The 10,710-nt window shown below is 40.3% G+C and overlaps 1 protein-coding gene across 1 annotated transcript; it reads left to right on the top strand.

Annotated features, from left to right (window-relative positions):
* The first annotated feature begins 7,379 nt into the window (after positions 1-7,379).
* On the top strand, positions 7,380-10,459 carry LOC127226612 (thyroid hormone receptor-associated protein 3-like). The gene is given in 4 exon segments (XM_051190682.1): positions 7,380-8,019; positions 8,021-8,558; positions 8,561-8,758; positions 8,761-10,459. Coding segments are annotated over 4 exon segments (2,841 nt in total). The 5' UTR covers positions 7,380-7,482; the 3' UTR covers positions 10,329-10,459.
* The last annotated feature ends 251 nt before the right edge of the window (positions 10,460-10,710 follow it).

The following is a 10,710-nucleotide window of genomic DNA, read 5'->3' as shown; positions in this document are numbered from 1 at the left end:
AATGAACATATCAGCTACCCTGTGTGGAGGGAAAGTAGTTGAGGGTGTATGTTGGAGCCTGGAAAGTCAATCCACTACTTTAAATACTACATTTCTTGGAACAGTTTGAATTTCAGGCCATTTTTACTTTCTCTAAGGAACAGAGCAAATTAAGTAGATGTGTGTTACTCAGTGTACTGCACACACACATATGTAAATGTGTTTCTTTTTCTTATCACTGTATTCCTTTTGCAGAAGTGATAGCACTGCATTATGGAAATTAAAGAAAATAAAAAATCCACTGTATTGATTCCCCCTTTGGTAACTTTTTGGAATTTCAGAAACTATACCAAGTATATTTTTTTCCTTTGTGAAAGTGGAAAGATAATTCAAATATATATAAAAACTACAGCTCAATAAAAATCATATTTCCCGACAAATGGGATTTATTTGGGAAAATCTATGCCTTGTGATTATTCTCCCTGATCCCAGGAAAAAGGGCTCTTTAATACTCTGGGTACCAAGTTTCTTTCAAAATGTAGTCTTACAACCAATTGCATGATAACCAACAACAACAATTAAAAAAAAAATACATGCTTAAAGGTCATTGTCACAGACAGATCCATGAAATTAGAGCCCACAGCATTACTAGAAGCTTCTAGGCTATGCTTCTGTCTCAGCTTCCCATCTAATTATAAGAGTTCTCAGACTATGGGTGCAGCCACCACATTTGGCTTCATTATGGAGGTTCCAATATTAAACTCAGGGTATGTGACTTTTACCTACTTAGTTGTCTATTCCACCAGAGCCACAGTTTTTAGATGTCATTTTAATATTTTCATATTATGTTTCTTTCTTCAAATCTCTCACATGTATCCCCTCACTCTTTTTTAAGTTAATGACTTCTTATTAGTTATTTTTACATATATGTATGTACAATGTTACTTGTATATGATTTCAGGGCTGATCACTGGTCTTGGATAACCATTTCAAGGTTATCACTTTGGCAAGATTTTCTCCCACTCTCATCATTTCTCAGTTGCCTATAGTTCTTTGTCTAGGGTTGAAGCCTACTTGAAATTTCCTCCTTCCATGTTAGCATGCCCTATTGGAGTCATCTTTATTTAGATTCGGTTTAGGCAGCTGTGATGAGACTTCATGGCTATAGTTTCTCTGAATTTTCTAGGAGATGCAATCTCATGGCAAACTTCCTGTTCCTCTGGCTCTTACAATGTTTCTACTCTGTCTTTTTCAATGATCCCTGAACTGTGTGTGGATGCAGAAGTTGTATCAGTTTTGTACTGGAAAACACATTATAAATTGTTCTTTGCATTCTCATTAGTTATAGTTTTCTATAATGGCTTTTGTCTGTTGCAAAGGTAAATTTATGAGATGAGGGTATGAGAACTATACTTATTTGTAGGTATAAGAATGAGTATTTACCATTATAAATTACACTGGCTTCATAAATTGGTGGCTGTAGATTTCCCTTCAAGATTTATAACTTTACTATGACTAGACAACTGGCTAGGTTTCCAGTACCAGACATGACGTCCCCTTTATTGGGCAAGCCTTAAGTCCAAATAAAGAACTGTTGTTTACCACGAATGTATGGGTACCACCATTACACTCTTTGGGTCACCCATTCCGTGATGATCTTTGTTGTAATGAACTACATTTTAATAGACTCTGAATCTTATTCTGTATGTGCTGATGTTGATGAATGTTGTAGGACAATTAGTTTGATATAAATATTTCCAGAAAATATACACATATGGTAAAGCTTTCATTGCTCTTCTATCAAACAGTTCAAAAGAATATATAACACAGGTTAATACTTCCAGGCCAGGTGTGGTGGTACACATCTTTAAACCTAGAACTTGGGAGGGGAGGCAAAGACAGGTGGATCTCTGTGAGTTCAGCACTAAACTCTGAGTTCTAGGACAGCCAGAACTAGAGAGACAGAGAGATAAAGAGAGAGAGAGAGAGAGAGAGAGAGAGAGAGAGAGAGAGAGAGAGAGAGAGAGAGAGGAGAGAAGAGAAGAGAGAAATGTTCTTTTCTTTAATCTCATAGTGTATTAGGGTTTCTATTGCTGTGAAGAAACACCATGACCAAAAAACAAGTTGTGGAGGAAAAGGTTTATTTAACTTATACCTCCACATTGCTGTTCATCAATGAAGGAAGTCAGGGAAGGAACTCAAACTGGACAGGATCCCAGAGGCAGGAACTGGTGCAGAGGCCATGGAGGTGTGTTGCTTACTTACTTGCTTCCCCTGGCTTGCTCAGCCTGCTTTCTTATATGGCACAAGACTAGTATCCTAGGGGTTGTACCACCCACCATGGGCTGGATTCTTTTCTATTGGTCACTAATCGAGAGAAGTGCCTTACAGCTGGACCTCATGGAGGTATTTCCTCAAATGGGCTCCTTCCTCTCTGATGTCTCCAGTTTGTGTTAAGTTGACACACAAAACCAGCCAGTACACATAGTGTCTCAGCAAATATGCCAATTTACATTTCCACTAGAGGTGAACACTGGTCACAGTTTTTTCACATCTTCCCCAATGCTTATTTTGTTTACTCATCCTAGCATGTGGTATCTGATTATAGTCAGTTTTGTATTCTAGTAGTTACTATATGGTGTTGAACATTTTTAATGTGCCCTTTGGCTGTTTGTCTTTTTCAGAAAAAGAATTGATGGATACTTGTTGTAAATATTTTAACCTCATTTAAATTTACTAAAATAATTCAGCTATTTCCTGCATCTATATATTCTGTTTACTATCACTCTAACCCTCTTTTATTTCCTCCTTCCTATTTCCATCATCCCTCTATCTGCCATTTTACACACCAATGCCTTTGTTTGGTTTTGTGGCCCACTTGATTTTCTCCTGGACCATCTGTGTAACCACAAATTTGTAACTAGCCATTGCAATCTGGGGCTTTCCATTTCCAACATAACTAAAGGCAATGATTTTTCCACCCCCAGAATCTATCATGTGCAAATAGTTTAACAGGGCAGAATAGGGCCCCATGAGCCCATTCTTGATCAGTGATTGGTTGTTTACAGTCTTGCGTACACACTTGCTACAAACAACCACAGCTGCTTGCTGTAAAATCATGACTGTAATGTCTATGTCATACCTTGAAGATAGCGTTTCCCATTTCTTCCCCCATCCTCTAGCTCTTACATTTTTACTGATTTTTCTTACTTATATAATGTTATCTGAACAACTGAGCGGTGTGGTGTGAATGTCTTATGTAGGTCTTGGCACTCAACCAATTATTTATTCTAAGCATCTGAGTAATAATGATTCATGATATTCATTGTCATTCACTACAAAGAGAAGCTTCTTTGGTTAAGTATAAGAGTAGCATTTATGTATGGGTATAACATAAGTACTTAGAACACAGTGAGGTACTCCATTGGGTCTATTTTAGACTTCCCCAGCAATGGCTTTGGGATTGGTTATAAAGTACTGAGTGTAGAGTCTGTCCTATAGCACAGACCTCAAACACAATCAGAAAGGGATTGTTTATTCCATAAATGTAATGCCACTATTGTAACAAAGGGCACATTGTGCCTGGCAGGGTGACATTTCTTGTATAAGAAACTTTCCCTGGGGAGATGCAATATACACATGTCCACTCAATACAAAAAAGAAGTCAACAACAGAAAACAATCACAGCTGAACCAATGTCCAGTCAATTTGGTTAGCCAATGCTTTTTGGTTTTTTGTTTGTTTGTTTGTTTTTGTTTTTTGTTTTTTTTCAAATTTGGGTTGCCAACAAGAGTTTAAGTGGGAGGATTCATACAAGGAGTAGCTACATCACAAGAATGCCCACACCAACATGGGGGATAATTCCAGAAGATTACAACCCTGTAGCCTTTTTCTTTTGAAAGCTTTGCTGAGCAGTCTTCCTCAGGAGCAACTTCTGTTTACACTGCTGAGAAGGGTCCCTCAACAATCTTCCAAGTTTTTGTTCTCCCTCTCAAGTGATTGTTTGTGACCTTTTGTTTACCTCTTTAGGCTCATTAGCCTCTCTTTCCTCCGGGAGGAAATGTTTCAATTTGCAGGGAATGGTGCAATTTGGAGGAACATGCCATGTAACAATATTGTAGTTGATAGGGTTCACAGTTAGGTTAGATCATTGATACCTTCTGTCTGCAGAGAACCTTCTAGCACTGTGAAAGCTAAATATATCTTGGGTTTATTGAAAAGGATCAAGGTGTTTGGTACAGTGTTCTGGTATATTTTATAGAATAATTCTTAGTTATACGTGATTCTAGCTTCAATTGACAACATAAAAGATCTGCTTAATTTATTTGGTAGTATACTTCAAACCCAAACAAGGACCAAAATCTTTTTATTATAAGCCAAAAGACATTGGTTTCTTCCTGATTCTTGATTTTCTAATTTCTCTGTATATTCCAGAAATAAATCCTGTTGAATGTATAGCTGGAAAAGATTCTCTCCTCTTCATTCAGTTAATTAAGCTAAAAAGCTTCTGTGCAGCAAAAGAAATAATGAGGTTCCATTTATCAATTACTGGCCCTAACTCCTGAGGAAATTGAGTCCTATCAAGAAAGTCCTTTCCTACATCTAGATTTTTTAGGGTGTTGCCCATATTTTCTACTAACAAGTTCAGTGTCTCAGGTTTCATGTCTAGGTCTCTGATTCATTTGGAGTTGATTTTTCATGAAAGGTAATAGTTTTATAACAGCCAAGTGTAGTCACTTAAGAGCGCTTCTGAACTTTTAATGTGGAAAGGACATTACACTTACTTTATCTAATTTACTAAATGCAATTGGCTGCAATGAGGTTGTTACACACTTTTATTACTAAGATGATGATCCTTTCTAAAGCTAAATTGAAGAAAGAAAGCCAAGAGAGAAAATGCTAGACCTAGAGTGAGCTCCAGACCCAAATATAGAAAAGCAGTTTACCTTTCGAAAGAAAGTATTCTCTTCAGATCATTCCAGTGAGGAGAGGTACCTCTTGTTCATATATATATATATATATATATATATATATATATATATATATATATCATAAAGTAACATATTTCCTTCTTTCTTTCTGAGTTATTTCTACAAGCATGCAAATTACTTTGATCATTAACATCAACCAGTATCCCATTATTGTTTCATATCCTCCTCTCTTCAATCTTCTTCCTCTTCCACAATAGTAACAAGGCTAGATCTGCAGGGAGCCATGGCAAAAGGGCCTTCCAAATTTCTGATCCTCATGTAGGCTAGTGAATAAAATGTGCCTTAGTAAATGGAAATCTGAAATTGATTTTAAATTATACCAGCAACTAAATTAAGTAAATGCATGAGAGAGGGCCCCTGTTGATTTATAACAAATTCCTTGTATCATAAATGAAAACTGCCTTGTTAAAGAATCCTAGCTATGAACAGAATTGAAAGTAAGAACTTAAGCTGCTTTTTTTTTTCATTACAACAAATTGAATACTGAGTTCACACATACTAAGTCAGTACTCTTTATCACTGAGCTAACCTCCTTGCTCACTCAGAATTTAGGTTCTTTTAACTATAAAATCTCAGCTTAAAAGCTAATCCCTACCACTTTATTAGGCTTTCCATTTTACTAGGATAAACAAATCATAGCTGTATTCTCTCTTTATGGAAGAAAAATGAAGAAAAGGCAGACTATGCAGAACCTGCTATATAACCAACAGCCATCAGTCTAAGGTACTTCACTACTTCACTACACACACACACACACACACACACACACACGTTCCTCATGCCTTTTAGAAATAATTCATGTTTTCTCTGTTTGGAAAATGCTTCCATTTCTTTGACAACCTGTCATAGGTCCAAATGAGGGCAGTCAAAACAAGTTGCATACAAGAACATTGATATCTGAGAAAGTTGAGTTTAGATGTTAGCTTAGCTTTTCATAAACTGTGTTACCCAAGATGATTTACTTGGCCTTTCTAAAAATTGTCTCCATATTATAAAAAAATATGGATAACAAGAGTTTCGAGTTTATGGGAATGCCATGCTATTTAAATAAAATTATGAAACTAAAGGTAACTAGTATATGAAAATCACTTAAAGCCTTCATTACTATTATCTGATGTTTTTCTATGATGCTTCCTTTTCATCCAAGACTGTTGTTTACAGTTTTCAGTGGCAATTTATTTGAGTATGTCCTGTCTCATACTATATTTCCTACATTCAATAAGTATTCAATTAATTTTACATATGAATGGAATTGTCATATGATTTTTTAGTTCTGAGGCATACAAGAAAATAAAAATTGACATTTTGAGCCCTTGTGCAATGAGAACATTTTGAACAGACTTCTTTATATGATATATTCTATGAAACCTTCTGGGGGAAAAAAACCAAAAAATTGGTGGTTACAGAGTGACATGGTGACAATTCTACTGCTTTAAGGCATTTACCAAAGAAAATTTGAGATCTAGCCTCTACAGACTCTGAGCAAAGCTATAAGCAAAATAAGCACAGTGTGTGTGTGTGTGTATCTTGTCTTGAAATAAAAAATTCCATTGACTTGCCATATATCCTTACATCATTAAGGCTTTAACAGCTCTAACTTTGTGAGCATCCCAGGGAATGAGCAGGCAGAGGAAATAACCTGGAGAATAATGATCTGCTATACTTCTTGAGTATTGAAGTTTGCTAAAGGCAAATGGTACCTCAGCTATTTTCCATGGTACCTGGAAGCCTTAGATAATGATTTTCAGACATTCTTACTCATAAACAGTGGCTGCATAAGTTGTGCAATGGAATGACACAGGGAAAAGGGAAAGTCTGCTCTTTAATGAAAAGAAAAAAATCATCTAGTGGCCACACAAGGTGCTTGAAATGCAAATGTTATTAAGGCTGAAGTAGAAGTGAGTGCTGAAGAGAAACAAATTGCAGGGTTACATTTATCAAGTTAATCAGTTGTTTAATGAGACTAGAACAGGGGACTGATGATTTAGTCAGAGAAATAGGAAGAGATTAAGTGTTAGCTTCAATGAGGAATTAGGGAGATAAAATAGAATCCTGAGAAAGCTGATCTTAAAAGCCAGGGCAATGGATGCGAAGGGGTGAGGACCTTCTTATTTTAATTGTGCATAGCAATGAATTTTGCTTCTCAATCAGGGCTGAATACACTCTCAACCTCCAAATTTAAAGCAGACTTTATTTACTCAAGAAGGAACTCCATTTATAGTGATACATGTATTCATTTCTATTTTTCTAATTTTGTGGTATTTCTTTCATTTTTTTTCCTGTTGAGGAAGAAAGAGGAATACAGTCAAGTAAACATGATGGTAACCATTAATCTTTCTTCCATACTGACCTTTTCACCTTACAGTAAACTGTAAGGCTGTTTTTTAAGAAGCAGAAAGATGGGCGCTGTCGGGCGGGGGCGAGGTTCGGGCCGGTTGTGCCGTTGCGAGACTGCTGCTGTAGTCGCTTCGGCGGGTCCAGGTATTATTGAACATCGACCTTCTCTTCCAAGATGTCAAAAACAAACAAATCCAAGTCTGGGTCTCGCTCTTCTCGCTCAAGATCTGTATCCAGATCTCGGTCTCCATCATTTTCCAAGTCTCGGTCCCGAAGCTGATCTGTCTCCCGGTCAAGGAAGTGCAGGCTAAGTTCTAGGTCTCATTCCAGATCATATTCTCCAGCTCATAACAGAGAAAGGAATCACCCCCGAGTATATCAGAATCGAGATTTCCGAGGTCATAACAGAGGCTACCGGAGGCCCTATTATTTCCGTGGGCGAAACCGAGGCTTTTATCCATGAGGCCAATATAACCGAGGTGGTTATGGAAACTACCGGTCTAATTGGCAGAACTACCGGCAAGCATACAGCCCTCGTCGTGGCTGTTCCAGATCCCGATCCCCAAAGAGAAGGTCCCCTTCACCACGATCCAGGAGCCATTCTAGGAACTCTGATATGTCATCCTCTGACTGGTCAAGACGCTCCTCATCATCCCGCTCGTCCTCCAACCACAGCAGAGTTGAATCATCTAAGCGCAAGGCTACAAAAGAGGAAAAAGTCCTCTTCCAAGGATAGCAGGCCGTCTCAGGCAGCTGGTGATAACCAGGGAGATGAGGCCAAGAAGCAGATATTTTCTGGAGGTGCCTCTCAAGATATAAAAGGGTCTGAGAGCTCAAAGCCATGGCCAGATGCCACCACGTATAGCACTGGTTCTGCATCACGGGCCTCCGTTTCTGATCTGAGAAGCCCAGCTCTCAAAAGTCCCCTTCAGTCTGTGGTGGTCAGGCGAAGGTCACCGCACCCTAGCCCTGTGCCAAAACCTAGTACTCCACTTTCTAATACATCACAGATGGGCTCATCTATGTCAGGTGGTGCTGGATATCAGTCTGGAACGCACCAAGGTCAATTCGACCATGGCTCTGGGTTTTTGAGTCCATCTAAAAAGAGCCCTGTGGATAAGAGTCCTCCAGCCACTGGCTCTGCATATGGTTCATCTCAGAAAGAGGAGAGTGCTGCTTCAGGAGGAAGAGCAGCATACACAAAAAGGTATCTGGAAGAGCAGAAAACAGAGAATGGGAAAGATGAGGAGCAGAAACAAATACTGATAAAGAGAAGCTGAAAGAGAAGGGGAGCTTCTCTGATGCTGATATAAAAATGAAATCTGATCCATTTGCTCCCAAGACGGACACTGAGAAGCCCTTCCGAGGCAGCCAGTCACCCAAAAGGTATAAGCTCCGTGATGACTTTGAGAAAAAGATGGCTGACTTCCACAAGGAGGAGATGGATGAGCAAGTAAGGACAAAAGTAAGGGAAGGAAGGAACCTGAGTTTGATGATGAGCCTAAATTTATGTCTAAAGTCATAGCTGGTGCAAGCAAAAACCAGGAGGAAGAGAAGTCAGGCAAGTGGGAGAGCCTGGTGCATACGGGGAAGGAAAAGCAGAGGAAAGCAGAAGAGCTGGAGGAGGAGCCTTTCACAGAGAGATCCAGAAAGGAGGAGCGTGGAGGGGCCAAGAGGAGCGAAAGTGGGCACAGGGGCTTTGTGCCAGAAACGAATTTCCGAGTGACTGCGTACAAGGCGGTCCAGGAGAAAAATTCATCACCTCCCCCGAGGAAGACCTCTGAGAGCCGAGACAAGCTGGGAAACAAAGGAGACTTTTCCTCAGGGAAGTCTTCCTTTTCCATTACTCGGGAGGCCCAGGTCAATGTCCGGATGGACTCCTTTGATGAGGACCTTGCACGACCCAGTGGCTTATTGGCTCAGGAAAGAAAGCTTTGTTGGGATCTAGTCCATAGCAATAAAAAGGAACAGGAATTTCGTTCCATTTTCCAGCACATACAGTCAGCTCAGTCTCAGGGTAGCCCCTCAGAATTGTTTGCTCAGCACATAGTGACCATTGTTCATCATGTTAAAGAACATCACTTTGGATCCTCTGGAATAACATTGCATGAACACTTTACTAAATACTTAAAGAGAGGAAATGAACAAGAAGCAGCTAAAAATAAGAAAAGCCCAGAGATACACAGGAGGATAGACATTTCCCCCAGTACATTCAGAAAACATGGTTTGACTCACGAGGAAATGAAAATTCCCGGGGAACCTGGCTACAAGGCTGAAGGCAAATACAAAGATGATCCTGTTGATCTGCGCCTTGATACTGAGCGTCGTAAAAAACATAAGGAGAGAGATCTTAAACGAGGTAAATCAAGAGAGTCAGTGGATTCCCTAGACTCTAGCCACTCAAGAGAAAGGTCAACTGAGAAAACAGAGAAAACTCACAAAGGATCAAAGAAGCAGAAGAAGCACCAAAGAGCAAGCGACCAGTCTAGGTCCTCCTCTTCCTCCTCCCAGTCATCTCACTCCTACAAAGCAGAGGAGTACCCCGAGGAAGCAGAGGAGAGGGAGGAAAGCCCTACGGGTTTTGACAAATCCAGACTGGGGACCAAAGACTTCGTGGGTCCAAATGAAAGAGGCGGCAGAGCTCGGGGAACTTTTCAATTTCGAACAAGAGGAAGAGGTTGGGGCAGAGGAAACTATTCTGGTAACAATAACAACAACAGCAACAACGATTTTCAAAAGAGAAACCGGGAAGAAGAATGGGATCTAGAGTGCACACCCAAAAGCAAGAAATATTACTTGCATGATGACCGAGAAGGTGAAGGCAGTAACAAGTGGATGAGCCGAGGCCGTGGCCGAGGAGCCTTCCCCCGGGGTCAGGGACGGTTCATGTTCCGGAAATCCAGTACCAGTCCCAAGTGGGCCCACGACAAGTTCAGTGGAGAGGAAGGAGAAATTGAAGATGATGAGAGTGGGACAGAGAACCGAGAAGAGAAGGACAGTCTACAGCCCACAGCTGAGTAAGGGCCACTCTTGATGGAGCCCTTGCCCAGGGGAGAAAGGGACCGGGAGAGGCTGGTGGAGCTCAACAGGGAGCTGCAAGAAGACCCTGCAAATCCCATCCCACAACCCACCAGCTACACGGAACCCACGGCAGCAGAGTGCACATCCCTGGTGCTGTCCCACTGCACAGAGGACACTGGCCACAGAGCCTGTGATCAGGCCCAAGTTTTGAGCAGACCATAACACACTGGGCTCCCGCTGTTTGTTGTTTGTTGTTGGTGTGGGGTGGGGGCAGGGTAGGGAGAATGATGCTGATGCTTGGATTTTTTTCCTTCTCTTTTTTTCTCTCCCCCCCCCCCCATTGGAAACCAAGTTTTCTTCATTTGGAGCTAAGAGAATGAAC

The sequence above is a fragment of the Phodopus roborovskii genome, unplaced genomic scaffold (assembly GCF_943737965.1).
Source record: "Phodopus roborovskii unplaced genomic scaffold, PHOROB, whole genome shotgun sequence".
NCBI lineage: Eukaryota > Metazoa > Chordata > Mammalia > Rodentia > Cricetidae > Phodopus > Phodopus roborovskii.
This window is presented reverse-complemented; position numbering and strand designations above follow the sequence as displayed.